This window comes from Malania oleifera, chromosome 10 (assembly GCF_029873635.1).
Source record: "Malania oleifera isolate guangnan ecotype guangnan chromosome 10, ASM2987363v1, whole genome shotgun sequence".
NCBI lineage: Eukaryota > Viridiplantae > Streptophyta > Magnoliopsida > Santalales > Ximeniaceae > Malania > Malania oleifera.
Genome location: NC_080426.1, coordinates 18,278,257 through 18,302,485, shown reverse-complemented (window position 1 = coordinate 18,302,485; position 24,229 = coordinate 18,278,257). Strand labels below are relative to the sequence as shown.

Below are 24,229 nucleotides of genomic sequence, written 5' to 3'. Positions count from 1 at the left end.
TAATTGTGATGCAGGACGTTCACACATCCAACATACAAAGGGCAAAGATCATAACTCTCAAATTCTCAATTTCTCCTTCCAAAACTGAGTTCTGAAGTGATAACAACCCTATATAAATAATAAAACACTAAAATCTACTTTCCATAAATTTAACAATTAATATTTTGTGAAATAAGTTACTGAAAATAAAAATAATATTAAAGTTAACATCTACTAAAAAATCCTAAATGATGCTCAATGCTTATTGGCCCTTTTTTCCATGGAGAACTGCTGCCGGTGCTGTCCTCATCACGGTGTCCGCTTGGGTAATTATTACACTTGGCTGTAGTTGTCTCCCTCCCCTTCCTCTCTCTCTCTCTCTCTCTCTCTCTCTCTCTCTCTTATCTCTTCTTGCTGCAGAGGGATTCAAACTGAAAATGACAAACGGAAAAAGCAAAATTTTAGTCTTTATGTTTTGACCCAAAAGGCTTATAATTTTGCATGTAATCAGCCAGTGACAATATTTGTGATTATTGGACACTACATTATCATTCCTTCGGATTTACCCCCACCTTGCACACACAAAAAAGTCAATCCCAATTTTGTTTGTGCAAGCATGTGCTTGTGTGCATACATGAATGTGCTGTCAAGATGCTTATATTATTAGCAAATATTATGAGCTTTCTACAATCATGCTTTCTTTGCCAGTGGCTCTTGTTCTCATTTCTGTTTCTTAATCTGATGACTAAGCTCAGTTGTCTTCTGATAGCTGAAGGCAACATCCTTTTAATTTGATTTTTCTATGGGTCATATATTTAAGCTTATAATCTGATTTGTCTGCTCCTGATGTCTTAAGTAGGTAGCCCTTACCAGCTACCTACCAACCCCATGAACCTAGTGTATCTGTGTCCACAAGATCTACACCAGTATATTAGGTGGTTTTCCATCTAATAACTGGGCAGTTCAAGGCAGTTCATATTTCAACAACCAACAAAAATATGGAGTACTGGTTTTCCTTCAGGCTACATTTTATCGTTCCTTCATGGACCTTCTGGTGAATGCTTCTTGATGTGTTCTTGTGCAACTTGCCAAATTATTTAAAATATATGAAGGGAGTGTAAGGGACGGAAACCCATGAAGTACGATACTGCCATTGTTGGAGTACTCTTGATGAGGACTGTGACATGGATCATTTGGAATTGTCAAGAAGTGGCTAGTTAACAATTGGGTACTATGCAAGTTCAAGAGTCCATGCTTTAGATATGTTTCTTAGAGAGGTTAATGTGGACATTTTATGAAATGAAAAATCTTCCTACCTGTTTCTGGTCTTTTTTGACACTAGATGGAACATTACAAATTGCAATTGACTGATTGAAGTTAGCAAATGATAGACTTCAATAAAGAGGACATACTAAGGAAGTTAAAGAAATGGTTTCCCTGCTGTAGAGTTTTTAAATTGTATGGGCCAGATGGAATGTTTGAAGAATATTAATATTCTGGGGGTGGTTCTACATTACTGAAAAACTAACCAAGCGAAGACGAATCCTCATATGGGACAGCTGTTGGATTAAGGGAACTAGCCATTGTTGAAGTAAGGGTGTTGTAGCTCTACATGTTTTTAGTTATTGATGAGTTTTTTTATGTCTTTGAAAGTGTTAATTGGAAGGGGTAAAAGTTGCCTTTTGCCCCTAAATTACAGGTTGTATGCCATTTGAATTGGATTGTACAGCCCTGGAGTTTAACTATATTTCCCTGGCACAAATTTTGTTCTTATCGGCGGTGTTAGAGATTTGGTCAAAATCTTGTCGAAGTAGCCCATGCTTCTCATTACTTATATTTAGGGTCCTCACTTTTCTTCTTGTTTGTGACGAGTCTTATAAATTTGGATTTAAAAGGGGTATAAGGAGCCATGATTGAATTGGGATTCTCTGTATTGCAGGTTAATTTACTGCATCTTCCTAGCATTAACTCAGTTCTCATTGAAGTTCTTCTTGAGGCTCTTGTTAAACCCAGATGGACTAGAGATAAAGGAGACAATATTTTCTCTTTATCTTATTCATGCTGTAGCAATCTCTAACTTATGTGGGAATCAATAGGCCCACAAATGAGCTGCATGTGATGAAGGTTTGAGAAAAAAAAATCCTTATATATTGCTTTGCTTGTTGCTGATGATTTATGGTTCTTTGAAAGAACTAACCTCAATGATGCTTGAAAAATAGTGAAAAATACTTAAGATTATGGAGGTGTCTAGAGAAATGAGGGATCTTCACAGTATTGTTCCACTGAGGCCCCAGCCCAGAATTAATTTTGGGGTTATTCGAGTGAAATTGATTTATGAAAGATGTTATTTGATGGGGTTTCTAAGGATTTTTTTAGGAAGTTCATTTAATCTTGATATCAATTGGTATTTTTCAAAGTTGAACTGGTGACTTTTCATTTCATATCTCTGGTAGGCCAGGTTGCCTTTATTGAGTGAGTTTTTCTGATTAGTCTGGAACCTACATGTTACGATTTTGTTGGATCATTGTTTATTTATTTATTTTGGGGTTGGGGCTTCATATTGGTAAAGATGTCATCAAAATTTTGAGCTTGTACTATAAATATGTTAACATAAGCACAAGGCTCTCATGCCCCATATCAATGTTTGTGATGGGCATGATGTATCTATGCTTACCTCCGCATTTGGGGAGGCTGTTTCCATGACTTGAACCTAAATAAGATAAAGTGGGATCTTGGCATTTTACTGGATAAGTTCTTACTAAGATATTATTATTCTGCTGGGCTCAAAAACTGAGTTTCAAAAAGTTCCCACTTTCTGTTAAGGCTTGACATAAATTTTTTGGCTCAATTTAAGAGCTTAAGCTTTTAGGCAAATCGGTTCTTTAACATCGTATCAGTTATCGGGAAGAACAGGATTCTAGGCTTGCTGCTTTCTGTGGAAGTGTTGGCCTGCCATGTAAAAATTTAAGGGCTTGTTTGTTATTATTGCTATTTTTTTTTGTTTTTTGTTTTCATTTCTGCACAGTGAAGAAACAAATTATAAAAACGCATTTGTTTATGTTGCCAGTTTTTTTGTTTCTATTTTCGTTTTTTAGCTGTTTGCAAAAAAAAAAACTGAAAATCAGATTTCATGGTTTTCTGGTTTTCTATTGTTTTTACAACTTATACTAGAAAATTTTAATATTTAAAAATAGTTTTTATGGATTAAATCATTCATTTTATACACTTTTTAATTAAAATTAAATGATCATATAAATTTAAATACAATTGAAATTAAAATATCCATAATTTTTTTTAAAAAAAATAAAAGCCAATTACAAAATATGTGTACTATTTTTCAATTTCATGCACAATAAGATTGTTATTGTAATGTGATTTTTTAAAATATAACAATTAAGTAAAATAATTGTAATAATTTTTATTTTTATTATAGAAATTTTAATTTTTATTGTTTTTGCACTTATATTTTTTAAATCATTTTTAAAGAATATTATTTGATTTAAAGAAGAAATTGAGCATTTTGTAATTAAAATTTTAATTTGTTTTTGCTATACAAATATTAGCCAAACAAATTTTTGGTTTCTGATTTTTAGTTTTTGATTTTGGCTTTTAGTTTTCATTTGTAGCTTTTATTTTTGTAATTTTTGACAGTGGTACCAAATGTCCCCTAGAATTTAGGTGAATTGTTTAACATGGTAACAATTACCAGGAAGTACTGTGATCTATTCTTGCTTGCAAATTGACTTATTTCTTTTACTGTGTGTTATTCCTCAAATATTTCTCTTCATGCGCAATCAGGCTGTGCTTGTGGGTGAGTGTTGTGGCTTAATATATGTTGTTGGCCTGCAATCTAAAAGCTTAGTCTTTTATGAAGAATGGTTATTTTACACTTTTCATTGTTATCTTGGAGGTAGGGTTGAAGCTATAGAAATTTGATTTGAGGTTTTTTGGCATGGCTATTGTGAAAAGCATTCTAGTTCATGTGATATTGGGATGCACATGCAACGTAGTGTTGAGGATTGATATAAATTGTTGTCCCTCAACCTAAAATCTCTTGATCTTTTAGGTAAAGCAATTACTTTAAAACTTCCCAGCCTCATCTTGGTTGTAGGCTGAATCTATAGAGTTTGATTGAGGTTGGTCTGCATGGCTATTGTGGAAAAAATTTTAGTTCCTTTTTAAGTGTGTTTGAGTGATTCCTGTTTGAGATGAAGCGGTTTTTGAATTCATAAAATTAGGATTTTTTTTTTTTTTAAGTTAGCATCTACTCTTTTGCTAATTCATCCTGTGGACCTCTATCTGTTTGAAATTAATATCTGATTTTAAGTCCTAACTGCAACTGTGAGTGCCATACTGTGGATAATTTTTTAAGCGTTTGATTGATTTTAAATGTTTGTTTTCTTAGGAGAATGCCTTGTCTTCCCTTTTGTACTTCTTCCTATCTTGGAGAAACAGTTTGGAGATTGAGAAACTTTGCAGTTTCCTTAGTTAAGTCAGCATTTCACTGCCTTTGTGTTCCTCTTTGTGGGATCCATTTTGAAGTTTGGAACCCAGCGAAGTTTTAATCTTCCCTTTGACGTCTTATGAATTGTCCTTTGTCCTTGAAAAAAATATGATTGCTAGCTTGTAATGTGGACAGCTGTGCATTTTTGTGGGCAGGGTAAAGAATCTTTGGAAGCTGGAATATTTGCTCTTTTTGTGGTTAATTGCTCCCGATAGTCTCTCCTGATGGAAGGAACTTTCTTGGAACAAACATAACAAAGAAGTGAGCTCTGTCAAGTGTCACCTCTATCATTAAGAGACCTAGGAAAATGAAAATCCCAAGATACTTCTTAGAAATAGAAAGGAAGGGAGATATTTCCACTATGCAATGAGAAAAGTCTATACAAACAAGGAAAAGAAGAGCAAAGCGCATCACCTGCCCAAGTTATCTTCCTGAATTAAAATCAATTCCCATTACCTACAACAAATTTGGTGTTAGGGATAAAGAGAGGATAAATCTGGGAAATAACATAAAGAATTTGTGCGGTTGGACATTGACACCAAACAATGATGCAGTTGCTGATTTTGCTATTATGTGTACTAGAAAATCTCTGTTCAGATGAGAAGTTAGTTTATATGACTCATCATCTAGTTGCAACTTGCAAGCATACGCTTGTAACTTGTAAGATATAGGGATAGGGCCATCCTGTAACATTGTTGAAACATGTGAATTTCGGGAATAGAAGGATGTTTGCATTGTCTGATGCATTGAATCCAGGAAAAAATTCTTATGAATTTCTACACAAGATATCATACTGATTGCTGTTGTGGGTTTAAATGAAGACCAGGCAACAATTGGTGTTAATGATGTATCCTCACTTAGACATTTCCTAGCAACCTCGTGGTGTTCTAGATATTTTCTCTCATATTGTGAATTCCACTTTTGTTTCTGTTGTTTATTTACTCTTTGTTTTTGGTTTTTTTATTCCTTTTGTCCTATATATACACATAAAAACTGCATGTGCAGTCACCTTGTCTGAAATTTGAATTTTATGGAGTTATGTTTGGGCCTATTCTAGCTAGCAAGTAGTTTAAGTTATATCTTTAGTGTGCCTTCTATTCCTATGACAGGTTCTAGACAATGAGGTGTTTCCTTGCAACGTGCAGATTGTTCGAATTGTATGATCGGGAAGCAAATTTAGAGCTGTTGCCCAAAGAAGCATTGATTCTTCAGAATGTTGGTCGGCAGAAATGCCTAGCTTTTAGTCCTGATGGGTCTAGATTCGCCACTGGTGGGGTGGTAAGCATTGATCATTGACCTATATCTGTTGAAGAATCATTGCCTTCCTGTTGGTAATGAATCATATAAAAATTTATGTATTGAACTTTTATTTTTGAACTTATGTTTAATTACCTTATGTAGGATGGGCATCTCAGAATCTTTGAATGGCCAAACTTGTCCATCATTTTAGATGAACCAAGAGCACACAAGTCCTTCCAAGACATGGATTTTAGGTAGGAAGAGAGCTTATTTGTTGTGCATCATTTTCTATCAGCATTTGATAGTTAGTTGATACGCACTGGAATTTGCAATTGAGATAATGCATATGCTTAATTGAGTATTTTGTTTGATCATGTTATTATAAGTAGACATCCTTCCCTGTTTTTTGAGAATTGGGCATAAATGTTTTAATGAAGGAATGTGTCTCTTGGGAAACAACATTTAGTGTGTCTATTGGGAATCTGGCCTCTTTAGAGTCCACCATGCATTTTTTGCTTTGCACATGAGAGCAGTTTGATATCTTCATCATATGTGAAGAAAATTGATTTTTCTTGATTGAAAGATTAGCATAATAAATTTCTTGGTCTTCTATGAAAGAAATTTGATATCTTAATCATAAATGTAAGACTTCAGTGAAAATGGAACTTTTTTTTTTTAAATAAGCAAAGAAATTATTAGAAGAGAGAAGAATGTACATCAGAAAAAGGAAAAGAGAAAAGAAAAGAAAAAGAAGAAACAGGAGAATAAAAAATCCTCGTATTACATCAACAGAAACTAGTTACAAAAATCATAACTAAATTAAAAACCAACTCAATGCAGCAGAGCGAACCAATCCCTCTGCAGGCCTTCCATAGAAATGTGAACCGTAAATGGAACAGTTTCTTTCTTCTGGATTATGTAAAAAATTATAATCATAGAACAATTTGATTTTTAAAACAATTTTACAAAATACTTAAATGTTTGGACTTCTATTTTCGTCATACTCCAGCCTCGACTCAGAGTTCTTAGCTTCAACATCTACTGATGGTTCAGCAAGGATTTGGAAGACAAATGAGGGTTTTTTGACATCTTTGACTCGTTCCTCGGTATAATTTAATCAATTTAAGAATTTTGATGCTTGATATTTGTTCTTCTTTTTGGGTTTTATTTTGATATTGTGTATTCCATTTCTTGTCTGCAGGATGAAAAGATTGACTTGTGTCGATTTTCTAAGGACGGGACAAAGCCGTTCTTATTTTGTACTGTTCAGAAAGGTATATTTGTCTGTGGCTTGAAGTGATGAAAATGAGCCTTTTGGCTTGTCATTCTAAACAAAAAGGGAAAAAGTGACAAGATGCACCGTTTATTATTGCAGTTGTAGTGGCTCATGTTAATTTTCCACAGTTTTCTCAATTAAACAGGTGATAAAGCAGTTACTGCAGTTTGGGACATGAGCACCTGGAATAAAATCGGGCATAAAAGACTACTTCGAAAGCGTGCTTCCATCTTGTCAGTCAGCACGGATGGGAAATATCTTGCTCTGTAAGGACTCAAACTAGCCCTTTAGGCTTTTGCTATAGACCATGTAGCTTTACGGTTAAACACACAAATCAAAAGGAAAATAGCCCAAGCTTGTTCCTGTATAATTGGGAGAGGCTGACCAAAGCCCCTTCCCACTGATGCAGGTTGGCTATTGTAATCCTAATTTTGCCCCTGTCCTGATTTTGAGCATACCACTCTTGTCCCAATTTAAGCTGGGCAAAGAAAGTTTTTTGTCTTGTCCATTCCATTGGTGTCCCTATTCATAGGCAATTAACCTTACCAACAATCATATCAAAGTTTTCATCAATTTTGTGGTAGGAGAAGAAGCATGCACAAAAGTTTTCATTACACCACCTCCTATCCTCCTCCTGAATTTATGGCCAAATTTCACAGCAATTTATAAATGCTCGTATCTTGTATCCAATGTGTTTATTTTAGACTTCTTACACAAGTGGTTGTTCATTTATGATGCTGAGTGGTCAATAAACAATGAAAATTGGAGATATGTACCTTTGGTGATATCTTTTTGTAAAAAAATTGCCTTTTTTCCTCTATAACTTGGTAGATTCATATGGTATAGATGGACCTTCATATGTAACTTTATGTTGTTTAATATGTTGTTTTTATTCAATTACATTGCATAGGGGAAGCAAAGATGGTGACATCTGCGTTGTTGAGGTTAAGAAAATGGCAATCTGCCACTGGAGTAAGAGACTTCACGCGGGTACATGCATTGCTTCTCTGGAGTTTTGTCCTAGTGAAAGGTATACCTCATCCAACTAGATGATATTGCTTTGTTGATTCATTAACTTAGTTAAAAAGATGTAGAGAAATCATTTTGTTATATCATTTAAATTTTTTATTATTTTTATATCATTTAAGTTTATAATCAATGCACTCAAGGTTGGAGCTTTTAATTCTTAAAATTTGTTGGTTTTAAATTTTTCTTGGTTTATTCAGGAGTACAGAGTACTACTATAAACATGACATAAGTTGTTCATTGCAAGTTCATTTTCAATTTTTAGCTACCATTGATACGTTATTTCTAAGTTCTAGCTGATAATTTGGAGTTATATTTAAGTAAGGATGCTGTAATGGATATGTGATGTATAAATTACATGAACTATGTAAAGAAAATAATTATTTAGTTTACCTAAACAGCCTGACTAATCCAATCCAGCAATATAACTTGAGCTAGGTTGTAAATCACAAAACTTAATGTAGGTTTGTGCTTTATCAGACTCTTTAAACCTTAGGCGCTGTTTGGAATTCCTTGATGTTGTTTTCAGATATTGTTGCTTCAGTGTTAAAACTACACACAGAAGAGTTTGGTAGTTTGGTTGTATTCTATGTGTTCCCCGAAAGAGAACTGTTTCAGCAGGTCTCTGAAAATTTTCAAAACCTCAAAAAGTGATTCACACTTTATGCAAAAAAAGGTATTGCGGATCACTTCTAAATTGTTAATCTCAAGACAATCTCTAAGATAATCTACTATTTGATTTATTTTTTTGTCCATCTCTGTAGCTATTCACTGGCCCTTGGTTATTTCCATTGCTTCTCTCTTACTGATTATTGGTTGATTCTTTTTCTCCCATCATTTTCGGCTGGCCTCATATTTACATCCTCAATTTTCTGTATGATCTTCCTTCTGAAAAATGTTACTTCTACTGTCTAAAGTGTTATTTAAGATGATTTTGCTGAATTAACTTAGCCATTAAAATGGACTATTCCATGATCCAGGAAATAGAAAAAATTGAAAATAGGTAACCAAATAGTTTTATAGTTGGGTAAATTGCAACAATAGTCCCCAAACTTTGATTGGGTTTCATACTCTGTCCAAACATCAATTTTGTCTCACCAGTTGGTCTCACCGAAAAATCCCCACGACTTAACTTTTTTTGCTTTTTATTCAAGGAAGTTCACGCTGGAGTTGTATTTTTACTTTTCTATAGAAGAAAGTCCATGTTGGACTGTTGGAGTCACATAAATCCCTAAGGCTTACCTTTGTACTTTGCTGTTCTAGGTTCTCAATGTTGGGTTATTTAAATCCCCATGCTTACCTTTTTTGTTTTCCTGTCCAGGGATGTCCAAAATGGTGCCATATAATTCCTAGGATTACCATTTCTTTTTTGGTCACTCCATAGTTTTGTCTTTTGTGGCCCCTGTTAGATTACCACTTTACCTAAAAGCTTAAGCTGTTAGGTTCTGTGCCAATAATGTATATCAAGTTTTAACACTCCCCCACATGTGCAGCCCAACAGAACGTGGAGGGATAAACACACGATAAATAGCTCGCATGATAGGGAAAACACAATAGTTTTTTTAAACACCACATAGTAAATGCAGGCAACAAGACTTGAACCCAGGACCTCCTGGTAAATAGCTGTGATGCCATGTTTAGATTACCACTTTACCTAAAAGCTTAAACTGTTAGGTTGTGGGCCAACAATGTATATCAAGTTTTAACAGCCCCCGCCCTCTTTTATTTTAGTTTTTGGACAAAATGGACATCTCTATCTTTGCCTAATGCTTTTGCACAAATGCATTAGCCAAATAGGGGTAGATGGTCCATTTTGACCAAACAATTTAAAGTTTAAACACTATTTTGCCCCTAATCCCAAACCCAAACCTAACGAACTCAATAATGGAATCCAAATTCGACTCTTATTTTCACCCTTTACATGCAAATTTTCTCAAGTATTTGATCCTCAACCCAAATTGAATCCCAAATTTGCCCTAATAGCTCATATTGACAGTAAACGTCATTCTAAGCACACAAATTGACAATTAATCTCATCCTATTTTGAAATTTGCAACCCAACACCATGTCCATAGCCCAAATTGAAACCTAATTTTGTTCCAATAAGCCTAATTAACATTCAATTTCACCTTATTCATTCAATTTGGTTCTCAATTTCATTCTATTTCAGTAATTTGAATATTGCAACCAAATTCCATGACCAATAACTCTAATTGACTCAAATTTCACCCCAATAAACTAAACTGACCCTCAATTTCACCTTAATCACACAATTTGAACTTTGATTTAAAATTTCAAACTAATTCCAGGTCCAACAAACCCAATTGACACCAATTCACCCCAATAAATCAAATTGACACTCAATTTCACTTCAATTTGAAATTTCAACCAAATTCCATGTGCTACAAGCCTACAACCCTAACTAACACCGGTTTCACCTGGTAAACCAAATCGATACTCAAATTCACATTAATCACAAAATGGAACTCAATTTCTTTTTTGCTTAAAGTGCAACCTAATTCTATGTCTTACAATCCAAATTGACCTCAATTTCACCCAAGGCACAAAAGGACACCTTGAGTCATTCCCAATTCAATGCCTGCACACAAATTGAATGCAAGACCCCCTTAATCACAATGTCCATTCTATGTTGTGGACTAATAAGGCTTGTGTTGTTCCTTTGAACATGGAATAGGATATGAATAGACATTCCTATGGTGAAATTTGGTGAGTAATTGTTCCTTATCTATTCCAAGTTCTGGATTAATAAAATGCTTTGGATTGTCATTTACTTTACGATTTTTTCTTTTATGATTTATCAAATGCCTATGCTATGACCATTTTATTCCGAGGAATAGATATTCCGCTAACCAAAAATAAACTAAGGATGTGTTCCTTTTGGTGGCTTGGTTTGGCTAGTCTAGGCTAAACACTCTTAGCCTTTGTTTGATGCAACACAGAGTGGGATAGGGTTGGCTGAGAGAGAGGACTTAGTTCATTTACATGGTATAAGACTAGTTGTCCCTCACCCACTGGCCAGCAGTGATTAAGCAAAAGAGAATTGTAGTGTTCATTGGTTTTTTCTTTTATTGCCTTATTCTTATTAAGGGATTTTTTGTCTTTAAATTATTAGCCTGTCCTTTATATATGGCAATGAAAACATGGGAAAACACATAGTTACCAGAAATTGCTAGTAATCTAGTGAACCATGTATTGGTACGAGCGTTCTAAAAGGTGGTACAACTTCATTATGGAACACATCCAAAATTTTAATTCAATATTTTTCACTCAACATCACTTTTTATTATGTAAAAAAAAAGGGGAATCGTCGCATTTTAATTCTATTCTTGTCATTATTAATATATTCCACAATAGAAAATCTCTTACTAGCCTTAGAAACACTTCAACATCCTCTCCAAAATATACTAGTGTCATAACACTTTTTCAGCAATTTATCTAATGAAGTATACCCTTCCACACTTTAGAGCATATGCCGTACCGTGATCCATTCCCATTCCACAAACCAGAACGTTCCACGTTCTAGGTGACATTTCACAATGTAAACTATCATAGCCAAACCTGTCCGTTATCATAAATCTTAGCCACTGAAACAAAAAGCGCCTTAAATAGCAAAGCATTAGCGTTCCTCTTCCTCCCAATTTTCCATGTGACTATTTGGGGTTAGGGCCACTTGGCCAAATCCCATTTCAGCTGACAGCATGTGGAGAGATAAAACACACAATAAATTTTTAAATACCATAGAATAAATGCAGGCAACTAGGTTAGAACCCAGGACCTCCTGGTAACCAGCTGTGATATCATGTTAATTTTGATCTGAATGCCCTTTCCATCAGGTTTGCTTTTATTATATAGAAGAGATTTAAATAGTTGTTGCCTGATTTTCAGCACTTAAATGCTGCCAGATTTTCAGCATTATTTACAGCCTAATTAGCATTATTTATGGCCCATTATTTGCAGCCTAATTGCCTGAATTATCTCCGTTAACAGTCGGCACTGCTGGAAGTTGGCCGGTGCGTGGTGGTGTGTGGGTCACTTGCTGGCAATGGGGTTTTGTGGGGCTAGGCTTTAGAGGGTTCTGTTTTTGGCTATGTGGTTTTTTTGTGAAATTATGAAGGGCGGAGGTGGAATTGAGAAGGGTAGCGACAAGGTGTTTTCTAGCGAGGACTGAGTATGATAGGGTTAAGTTGGGTCACGCTTTGATACCATGTTGAGAATCTTGAGATCTTAATTAAATGAATGACCTAACTTGAAGATAGGTCTCTCCTTCTATTTATAATACAAATAAAATACATTCTAATGACAATAATAACCTTACTAACTCTCATTAATTAACATACTAACAAACTTAATAATAATACTAAAAGACAAATGACCTCTAACAGTAGGAAATTCTGTATTTCATGACCTGTAGATGGGTTGATTTGTACATCAAATATACTATATGCTAAGCGGGTCACTTGACTCACTTCTTGGATAGCACTAACTATGCATTTTAAGCTAGAATCAGCACTGCATGCATATCTTTCTTAATATTGTTTCTAGCTTGACAATATTGTTAGCGTGAGCTGTTAGATTAGGGAAATTATAGGAACCTATTTAATGTAAAATCCCATATTTCTAGGATTAATCATGATTTCAGCAGACAAAATTAGTGTATAGCCTAGAATAGCTCGTCCCTCTATCTATATATATGTGTGTACTCAAGTTATAAAGAAGATATGGTAAAAGGAGTAAACCTCCATTTAAACATGGTATCAAAGCAAGGTCGTAGGACCTTTACTCCAACTATCTAGTGACCATAGAGGGAAAATTTTTCCACCACTGAGGGCCATGTGCACGGGCTTTTCTCGCCCAAAGTGGCGATAAATCTTTGATTCGACACGGAAGATGACGCGTCTGTCATCATCAGAATTTGAGGAGGATGACGACGATGAATCGCGATCGAGAAACACCACTTCTAGATCTGCTCCGGCCCACGACTTGTCTCGAACTGCAGTGGACCTGATTTCACTGGCAGAAGCTTCGTATTCATCATTTCTTTTTTCCATCATCAATCCAACAACGGATGAGCTCACCAACCTCTTGAATTGCGACCCTCATCAACCCGGCAACACCACCGATGACACGCTCACGCCTAGCGACGATGTAAGCACTGGTCTCGACGATCTGCTGGTCCAGGAACCACAACTAGTTGCCGAAATGAAAGTAGGCGACTGATTTGGGTCGCTTCAACTCAAGCCAATTCAGGTATTTGTCCTTGATCGGAGCTGGCTGTACACGAGGCATAGTACCTGCGCCGATAATTCCTCGATGATCAGAGTCAACTTTTGCAACATTGATATCTTCTTGCCGTTGTGACCTCCCTTTGGTGATCTGCTCATGCTGGTTCTAGATTTTATGCCTCTCCGAACATTCTGATTGGGCCTTCCACGATGGTTTTTTGACCCCCAAACCATTCTTCCCTATGGCCGTGAATTAGTTGCTGACGACTCCGTCACCTTCATACCACGTGGAATCCATGGCAGAACACACTGATGTGATGGAACTTCACAAACCTCAGATCGAATCCTTTATTAATGATTTGATGACCAAGATGACGAAAATCTTAACCAGAGCCCAAACCTCGCCGCACCCATCGGCTGTTGATTTTTTCAGCTACTTCAATTGGCATTAACTTAGATGGCTCTAACTATGCCTTATGGTGCCAGGTTGTCGAGATGTATATCTCTGGCAAAGACAAGCTAGGATATATCAATGGAGACTCTCCCCAACCTCATGAAATTGATCCATCTTTCAGGAGGTGGCGAATTGAAAATTCCATTGTCAAGGGATGGGTGATCAATTCAATGGACCCCTCCTTGATCACTAACTTCATTCTTTTCCCAACTGCAAAACAGGTTTGGGACTCTGCGACTACAACTTATTTTGATGGGATTGATACGTCTCAAGTTTATGATCTTCGGTGTCATTTGACTCATGAATACAATGATCTTCAAGGCTTGTGTCGAGAAATCGATTTTCGTCGTCCCAACGCAATGGAATGCACTGTTGATATCCATAAATACAATTCAATTCTATAGGAAGATTGAGTTTATATCTTCCTTGATTGATTGGATGACTAGCTGGATAAGACTTGAAGTGACGTGCTCCAATTAAAACCATTTCCTACAGTTGAGCAAGCCTATGCTCATGTCCGACGAGAAGATATCAGGCAGGCTGTAATGAAATTAGGTGAAGATGCCACTCCCGGAGTGGTTATGGTATCCAAGGGAATCATGGTAGGCCACTATCATACATCACCAAAAAAAGAGGTTCCTTATCCGAGCAGTAGATTGTCAAATCCACTCTCCAAGTCCAAGGCTCCATTTGATGGTATGAAATGTACTCACTAAAAACGTGAGGCTCTTGACAACACAGGGAGAGCTGCCGTGGTCACTGGTGAACCTCTGCCATCCCTCAACCCCCTAGTGGAATCTTCACATGCTTCCACGTGTCTCAATGATCCAAGTAACTACAGTCAAGCATTTCTTAGTTCTAATCGCAGTGATGATGTTGATTGGACTATCGACTCTGGGGCTACAGACCCCATGACATTTGATTCCATTGATTTCTCTCATACAACTCCAACAGTGTATTGCTAATGCTAATGGGGTCACCTACCCGGTTACAGGGGTAGGAACTGTGACTCTATCTCATTCTCTCTTATTATCACATACGTTACTTGTTTCATCTCTAACCAATAAGCTGATGTTTGCAAGCCAAGTTACTGTAGATCTCAATTGTGTGGTATTAATATTTCCTAATTTTTGTCTTCTTCAAGATATTCTCACCAAGGAGATAATTGGGTGTGGTACTAAGAAGGGGGGGGGGGGGGGAATTATACTACGTGGATGACTTCAATCCAGGCAGAGCTAACCACATGCACCGTACGGTTACTAACAAGAAAAGGCAGATCTAGCTATGGCACCATTGCTTGGGGCATCCATTATTTGGTAATTTAAAATACTTATTTCTAGAATTATTTTCCAATGTACCGCACACGAACTTTAAATGTGATACTTGCATTTTAGCCAAGAGTCATAGGGTTTGTTATCCCGTGAGCATGAATAAAAGTGCGATTCCTTTTGCTTTAATACATTCCGATGTATGGGGCCTTTCCCTAGTAACTACGCTTCTACTAATCATTGGTTTGTGATTTTTGTCGACGATTCCACTCGAATGACATGGCTTTACTTATTGAAACACAAAGATGAAGTATTTGGTGTTTCAATCCTTTCATATCATGGTTCAGAGACAATTTTCAGCTAAAATTCAAATCCTCCGTTCTGAAAATGGAGGTGAATAAATTAATCAGCAATTTTAGGCATACTTCCGTAGTCATGGTCTTCTCCATGAAACCTCGTGTTCTTAGACCCCACAACAAAATGGCATTGTTGAAAGGAAAAATAAGCATATCTTAGAAACTGCACGTGCTTTTATTGATCGGGGCAGATGTGCCTAGTTGCTACTGGAGTGATGCTGTTGTCACGACCATGCATTTACTGAATTGTATGCCTACAAAAGTCTTAAAATTTTCAGACTCCATTAAAGGTGCTTTCTAATCATGTCTCATTACCTACTGTTTTGATGATTCCTCCCCGAATTTTTGGCTATGCTGCTTTTGTTCACCTTTATAAGAATCAACGCACAAAGTTGGATCCATGTGCAGTCCGGTGCCTATTCTTGGGGTATGTCTTACATAAAAAAGGGTATCGGTGCTACGATCCCATCGCCAAACGTACCTACATCACCATGGATTTACTTTTCTAGAGTCCGACACCTTTTCATCACTAGCATCCAATTCCACTCTTCAGGGTGAGCTTAGAGATGAATAGCAGAATTGGATGGGTTGTGAAGGGATGGGTGTTGAAATCAATCTATCAATAGAACCGGATGTTCAGGCCTCTTTAGGAGTTTTTATGTCTCCAGAAGTTGTAGGAGTTGATATGTCTCCGAGAGCTGAACCTGTATCATCAAAAAATGAGGAATCTGAAGATAAATCCCCCTCAGTACCTGACGACCCTTCTTCTTTTGAGAATATTCCTGAGGTAAGCTCTTCTACCACACCTTTGCATACTAATGCCATGGATACATCTATGGGTTATGTTTTACATTTTAGACACAATCGTGGTAAGCCACCAACTCGATACTCTCCGGACGTAGAAGAAAGACGAGCTAAGTAGTCGATAGCCAACTTTGTGTCTACTCAAAGATTATCCAAACCTCTTTAAGGGATTTGCGCATATACTTTCCTCGTGTCATATTCCCAGTAGTGTTGAGGAAGCTTTATCAGATCCAAAATGGGCTCAAGCTATAAAGGAAGAACTGGAGGCTCAGCTGAAAAATAAAACATGGGCATTAGTCAAATTACCTGAAGGAAAGAAGACAGTGGGGTGCAAGTGGATTTTCTCCATTAAATACAAAGCGGATGGGTCTGTCGATCGATTCAAGGCGAGATTGGTGGCAAAGGGATATACACAGACATATGACATAGATTATCAAGAAACTTTCTCAGCTGTAGCCAAAGTAAATACTCTTAGAGTTTTGTTATCTCTTGTAGAAAATTTAGATTGGCCATTGCACTGGCTTGGCATGAAAAACGCCTTCATGGCAATCTTGAAGAGGAGGTGTACATGGACATTCCACTATGATATACTTCTTATTTGGAGGCAAAGGTTGCGTGTAAGTTACAGTGGGCATTGTATGGATTGAAACAATCACCTTGGGCATTGTTTGGTCGGTTGAGTTCGGCTATGAGAAAATATGGCTTTCAACAAAGCAATTCGGATCATACCCTCTTCCTAATACATCGATTAGGAAAAGTGACAGCTCAAATAGTCTATGTAGACGACATGATTTAATCCAGGGATGATGCAGAAGAGATTTCAAGACTCCAAGAGAAATTGTCAACCGAATTTGAAATGAAGAATTTGGGAGGACTCAAGTATTTTCTGGGGATTGAAGTAGCTAGGTCAAGACAAGGCATATTTCTCTCTCAAAGAAAATATGTACTAGACTTATTGTTAGAAGTAGGATTACTGGAGTATAAGCCAGCTGATACTCCAATTGTTTAGAATCATAAACTTGGAGAATATTCAGATTAGGTGCTAGTGAACAAAGAGAGGTACCAACGGTTAGTTGGGAAGCTCATGTATTTATCTCATACCTGTCTAGATATTGCTTACGCTGTAAGCGTATTGAGTCAGTTCATGCACTGTCCTAGTGAAAACCATATGGATGCAGTAATTCGGATCATTCGTTATTTAAAGTCCTCTCCTGGAAAAGGGCTTATGTTCTCAAAAGATAATCATTTGGATGTTGAAGGCTACACAGACGCTGACTGGGCAGGAAATATTTTGGATAGGAAATCTACATCGGGCTACTTCACATTTGTAGGAGGCAATCTTGTTACTTGGAGAAGCAAGAAGCAAAAAGTAGTAGCATTATCCAGCGCTGAAGCTGAATTTCGAGGAATTGCTAAGGGTCTTTGTGAACTTCTCTGGCTTAGAAGGTTGCTAGCTGAGATTGGCTTTGCTCCTAGCTCTGAAACGAAGTTGTTTTGTGATAACAAAGCCGCAGTTGACATCGCCTATAATCCTGCCCAGCATGATCGCACCAAGCATGTTGAGTTGGATCGACATTTTATCAAACAGAACCTTGAAGAAAAAATTATTCAGTTTCCATTTGTCAAATCAGAAGACCAGTTGGCGGATATGCTCACGAAGGCAGTATCCACAAGGAACTTTTATAACTCACTCGACAAGTTGGGCATAAGAGATGTCTATGCACCAACTTGAGGGGGCGTGTTGGCGTGAGCTGTTAGATTAGGAAAATTATAGGAACCTATTTAATGTAAAATCCCATATTTCCAGGATCAATCATGATTTCAGCAAATAAAATTAGTGTATAGCCTAGAATAGCTTTTCTCTGTATTTATATATATGTGTACTCAAGTTATAAAGAAGATATAGAAAAAAGGAGTAAATCTCCATTTTAACAAATATGTGGTCAAGGTTTTATACCTGGATGTTGAGGAACTTCTAATTCTAGAAGTTTCTTTTTTGAAATGGATTAATAACCTAAAATAGAATTACTATGCCATGATTGCCCACTTTTAACAAATAAAAAAAATTTATGTGAAAAATATAAAATTAAAGGTTGTTAGGTTTAGTGTCCTGAAATGAAATATACCATGCTTTGAAATGTTCGTACCAATTTGTGGTTTGCTAGGTTGATGCCTTTGTGACCGGTTGTTCATGGGGTCGAGTCCAAGGAAACAACCTCTCTACATAAAAGCAGGGGTAAGGCTGCTTACACTGTCAACCTGGAACAAGAATCTTAATTTTGAAGGAACAAAAATTTAGCATAATTCCGAAGGAGCAAGCATTCTTCTAGAAGCCAGAATTGAAATCCTGAAAGAAGCAGACTTATAATTTTGAAAGATTACATTTGGAGGAACCTGGAATTCAATGATGAAAATGCAAACTAGTAGTTTGAGATGACATTGCATGTGGTGGCTTCCAACCTGGAGTTTTGTTCCAAATCCCCAAATCTAGTCAAGAGTAGGACAACATTGCAACAATTCTAGTAGTTTGAGTTTGTTGGAGAGACAATTAAAGTTTGAGTATGAGTATGACATCTGGTCAATAATTTGGAGACTGTTTGTGCAAGTCACTCGACAATTGGGCAATGTGGCTATCAACATGGAGTTCCATCCAAAACCCCTAATGCAAGTTAATGGTGGAATTTCCTGTAGTTTGGGACTGTTTGAGCAAAATGAAGTGTGGGGACTAAGTATGAAACTCAATCAATACTTTGGGGATACTTGGTGTAGTTCACCCTATTTGTTTTTTGTTTTAAGAGGTTTATGGCTCTTAGTTTGGTTTCACCTTCTGGTTTTGGATTGCAAAACTTTTGACAATGATACCAGACAATTTCTTAGTTTGGAACCTGGGTTGACCTTCAATTGTGCTCAAGCACCTTCAATTCAGAATGTGGCTTTTTGAATTAAGCTCTAGAATCTGGTACAATGTCTATGATTTTGAACAACTGTTTATACTCCCGATTGTTGCAACTGCAACATTACTGAGTGTGGTGCATTTCTGCAGGGTTGTGCTCACGGCTTCTAGTTTATGGGGAACTGTGGTGACTAAGCTAAATGTTCCAGCAGATTGGAAAGGTCTCTCTCTCTCTCTCTCTCTCTCTCTCTCTGCAAGACAGGATCATTGTTTCTTGTTTTTTTCTTTAGACACTGGTGCTGGGTTGAGGTTGTATTGAGGGGTTATGTGTTTCATTTCATTTGCAGAATGGCAGATCTACTTGCTGCTTTTGGGACTCTTTTTGGCATCAACTGTTGTGTTCTACATATTCTTTGAGAACTCCGATTCATTTTGGAACTTCCCTCTTAGGAAAACTCAACCTGCAAGACCAAATATTGAAGCTATTTTAGGAGATCCGCAGTCTGATGATCAAAATATGTGGGGACCATTTGGACCACTGGACATGTAAGGAGTTGTTTAGATCAAGTCCAGTGAAGCCTGTTGCAAGTGGTAGGATTGAGGACAACCCATGAAGATCCTCTTTCTTCAAGTTTTTAGATTTTTGTCCGGCTGTTCCGAGTCTTTCAGCACAACTAGGATTATTTTCTGAGGAAAATATCGAGAAAACAAATGCTGCTGGTGCTGTCTGGCCTTGTTTCAGTTTTACCTAATGTAATTTTAGTAAACTTCTTAGCTTCAGTTAATTGTTGATTTTATTTAAAACTAAATTATTTACAATCACAGAGCAGAACTGATCAAGAGTTTATTTTTGGGTTTTGTTTTTAGAAGTAAAAATATTAGAAATCTACTTGGACATGTTTTGGCAGATAGAAATAGTAGGACTTTTGTGTCTGACGCACTAGTCTACGAATGCATGTTGTCTATTTGAACCTTTAAGAACGATCCATATAATCATTTGGAGATGGAAACATATATGTACCTAGACCTAGAGCAAATGAGTGTATGCAAAAACAAACTTAACGCTAATCGTCGTGGTATATTTGTGAAGTGCTCCAGAATGTTGGTATTTGACATGGACACATCTTATATCATGCTCAAGTGTCCCTACTTACGATATATATCTATATATGACCATTGACATAGGGCCGAATAAGACATAAGGTTCCCCATCATATATTGTCCACATATTTATGCATATGCATGATGGGTGGGTTTAGCTAAGAGTTAAGAAGTTTGATGCAGATCTTCATAATACTTAAGAATCCATCCCTTGATAATCTGGACCTCTTTGGAGCGCTGTAGGACTAACCAATTGGGGTCATTCTTTTGTGCTGCCGATACATCCAAGCAATGAGATCCTGCATGCATATGATGTTGCACACATTATATCTCTCATATTAGTCATATATTGTGTTGTGTGTGTGGGCGCATGCACATGTGTATATATATCTCAGCATGCTGTAATTAAATTGTTACCTTCAACTGTATACACTGCTACGACACTATCTGATATGTCTTCCAACACCCTACAATTTGGAGTAATTATATTAGGAAGCAAAATGACCATCAGATCATACGCACATACCCAAAAACAGTTGATCCTACATGGAGTAAGTACATCCACTAGTGTTTTTTGGGATTGGGTTTTCATTGTAGCTGTCTAGCTAGCCAGCTGCAATGCCTTTTTGTTCTTTACCCAGCTTTTCAACATTTGGGATGATCATTACACACCTAGCTGAACTACAACCCCACAATGAAATGGTAACATGTATTGGTAGAAAGACATCAATTAGATTTTTGTAAGCTGTATATATAAATACCCGCCACTGCTGTAAGGGTCTCGAAGGCCATTGGAGAATATGATGTTGCTCCCAAACTTCTTCAGTATCAGTTTTATATGCTGCAGTTTCATACACCCCACCCCCCAAAAAAGCCGAAAAGAAAAAAGAAAAGAAAAGAAAAGAAAAGAAAAAAAGATAATCTTAGTCATTAGAATATCTATTAGAGAGAGAGAGAGAGAGAGAGAGAGAGAGAGAGTTAACTATACTTACATGGCCACCATAGTAAGTAGTGATCCACAGTGGGCGAGGGGTGACTCCATATTTGTTCTTGCAGTACTTCAAGTATTTGTTCAGGTCAAATGGATCTGCTGCCCCAAACAGTGTATTGTTCCCTCTGCCCATCCGTATGGTTATATCACTGCATGTCTAAACACCCATTGCAAGGTACGCATCAATGTTCTTTAATATATGTACATATTCTCATTATTTTGATTAATAATTCAGTACACTCAATTCTACTGATTAATTGTTTCTGGCATGGGCTCATAAAAAGTGATATTTTATACATATATTTTTTCTGAATTGAAATATTTAATTAAGCCATAATGTAAATACTAAAATCTCTACAAATTAAATAAAATGCACATGCATTATTACTTGCCAATCCCAGCCATTTATGGTTTCTGAAGAGAAGTATGGTTCAAGATCATAGCATGACTTGTTCCCGTCGAAAGCAACCATTCCTGCAAATATCTGCCCCAGAATGTCGATTCCATTCGACGCTGCTCCATCAATGGCTTTGCACATCTTTGTCACAGGGAACTCTGGGGGTTCGTCATATTGTGCAGCAGCTGAATATGCGTTCCTTAAATGCTCATTAAGCTCTTCAGTATTCTTGAGTCGCCTATAACAATACAAGCAATAAATTCACATCAAAATTAAATACTAAATCAAATAAACAATTTCACATTCACATCAGACTTAAACATTAAACCAAATAAACAAAAAAAGAAAGAAAAAACAGAAAAAAACAAAACAAAACACCAATATTTATGTAGTTTGATTTAGATGCGTTTGTGGGCTGAGTGACGGAGAATTTCACTCTTTTTGCATATAATTGCTTGTGATCATAAGAGCTGGATTTCTTAGCTAAGAGAGAATAGTTACTTAATCTTGCAACTTAGCTACTAGATATATAGAGGTTACATGCATGATTTTCATGGTAAGTCCTAAGGTGATGGTTGACACTCGTCTTCCTTTAGATGGAGGGGCTGTGTACCCATTTCTGTCTTCACAGCCTCTATGAACTTGTGTTTTAGATATTCTGGTAGACAACGCTATTCGTGGAGACAAGAGAATAGTCAAACTGGATATTGGATCGAGTCAATAACTCAGAACTGTTGAAAGATGCTTCAAGATCAACCTCCAATTACCAAATTAATTTAGGGCAGAGGACTAATGCTATACTATAAAATTTGTGTTCTTATGCATAAGTGAAGTACAAGGGAATGTACCAGCGATGCAGTAGGCTGGTGGATGAGCTAACTTCTCTTCTAAGTTCAGGGAGTTCGAGTTAGATGTAAGTCGAACTGCTTGCAGGAGAGTGCCTGTAGCACTTTGGTGATGCTGCAGTGACGGTATCGATTTCTAGCCAGGTGGATATGGTTTAATTTGGACATTTTACAATGGGATAAATAAACATGCTCAAGGGTTGCTACCTGGACCCCTTGCCCCTCTTCTTGCCCAGCAAAAAGTACGAGGGAATGTCCTTGCCCTTGAGCCCATGCTTGCCTTGTAGTTGGGTATTAGTCACTTTAGCCTAGAGAGGAGCCCATAGTTGTAGTTGGTATTCAAGACATACTCCTAACCCTTCATTAATATTGAAAAATGAAACTTAGCTAGGTGGCAAATGAAAATAGTTTCGGTTTCGTGTAATTTGAAAAAAACAAAAAAAATGAATAAGAAAAAGAAGCAAGCAAACAAATTAATAGACTTCATGCCTTTTAATGGGAATGATTGGCACATGAAAATTATTACTTAGAAAGGCAAGAGTTAAAAAAACAGTTGTCCTTGTATGGTAAGAACGAGACAAACAATGATGATCAATATTTAATCAAGTAGGAACAAAAAGGTGTGTGTGTGTGATTTAATTACTTGCAAGTTTTGAATTTTTTGCTGAGCCTGGAGAGTCCATTGGGTGTCGCTGCGAATTTATCAATTTGGGACCACGATTTTCTTATGGTATTGTAGCAGCTTTCACTTGCTTCCTGTATAAATTAACCATTGTAATTAAGCTAGCTAAAAGGCATGTATTATTTTTCTTACCACAATGAATTTCATTTGGATTGAACTTATACCGAATTAATCTTGTCAACTGACCTTGAAATCCCGGGTGACAACAGAAGAATACCCGTCCTCTGGAGTAATATTGTCAAAATAAAGAATTGGGGCTGATGAGGCTAGTGCTCCAAGCGCCATGTGAGGGTACTTCAGTCGAAACCATGCTGCTAACACTACACATAAACTCGCAACAATAATTTAACATTAATTTAAATGCATTGTTAGCCTTCCTCAATTGTGTTGTCTAGGGGTTTACAAATGTAGTTATGTCATACTTCCGCCGTAAGAAGCTCCAATGACAATCACTGGGGAGCTATCAGCCGATAGCTGTTGCTTTAAGTGCCTAATCACCTCCGCATAATCAGCCAACGCTTGAGCGGAGTTGAAGTACCCGCGGATTGAGGCGTTTCTCATTGCTTCTCTCTTTGATCCATATGGTACTGATTTCCCATAGAACCGATGCTGCTTGCATGTATATATATATATATATTCATGGCCACACATGGATCGGTTAATCAAGTTAGCCCATCAAAGTATCCTCATTATATATAATTCAAGTGATAATATTCTATACGCCCCAAGCACTTAATTAAGAGTTATTTACCTCTATGTAAATCAGTAAAGCACGGAAACTGGCTGCATTTTCTGGGAGAAACCCGATCCCTTCGATATCGTCCTCTATGGGACCCTCATCACCCAAAAGGACAAAGATTGGTGCAGCTGCATCAGCACCACCCCAGTATTTACTATTTATAACGTATTTCTGTTGAAAGGTAACATAGCTTTCTGGACGATAGTTGAAGTGATCTAGGGTTTGATTGTAAAAAAATGTGCTGAAGTCACTCAATGTCCGTGACAATTTAACGCTATCAGGGCTTTTAAAATTATACTTTTTAAAGGGACGAAGTCTGGGGATTGCCTCAAATGATGCTGAAGAAAAAAGTACAAAGAAGCCCAGAAGGAGAGAAAATAACCATAAGAAATATAGAGTTGAGACTGTAGGAGGTGATCTAATAAAACCCAT

The 24,229-nt window shown here is 36.9% G+C and overlaps 2 protein-coding genes across 3 annotated transcripts in view; one reads left to right on the top strand and one right to left on the bottom strand.

Annotated features, from left to right (window-relative positions):
- Positions 1-19,939, top strand: part of LOC131165803 (SEC12-like protein 1) — a 27,939-nt gene extending 8,000 nt beyond the window's left edge. The window contains exons 3-10 of one of the 2 annotated variants that reach the window (XM_058123895.1): positions 5,629-5,761; positions 5,885-5,976; positions 6,732-6,828; positions 6,924-6,996; positions 7,144-7,264; positions 7,909-8,028; positions 19,193-19,263; positions 19,390-19,939. In XM_058123895.1, coding sequence (XP_057979878.1) covers positions 5,629-5,761; positions 5,885-5,976; positions 6,732-6,828; positions 6,924-6,996; positions 7,144-7,264; positions 7,909-8,028; positions 19,193-19,263; positions 19,390-19,592 — 910 coding nt within the window. In that variant the 3' untranslated portion in view covers positions 19,593-19,939. The remainder of the gene's footprint in view (positions 1-5,628; positions 5,762-5,884; positions 5,977-6,731; positions 6,829-6,923; positions 6,997-7,143; positions 7,265-7,908; positions 8,029-19,192; positions 19,264-19,389) is intronic. The other variant, XM_058123896.1, reaches the window with a different exon arrangement.
- Positions 19,388-24,229, bottom strand: LOC131166533 (uncharacterized). The gene is made up of 9 exons (XM_058125126.1): positions 23,810-24,229; positions 23,481-23,667; positions 23,245-23,378; positions 23,020-23,132; positions 21,523-21,769; positions 21,136-21,291; positions 20,905-20,984; positions 20,561-20,610; positions 19,388-20,442 (listed from the first exon to the last, which is right to left on the bottom strand). The coding sequence occupies exons 1-9, from the start codon at positions 24,227-24,229 to the stop codon at positions 20,309-20,311; spliced, it is 1,521 nt and encodes a 506-aa protein (XP_057981109.1). The 3' UTR covers positions 19,388-20,308.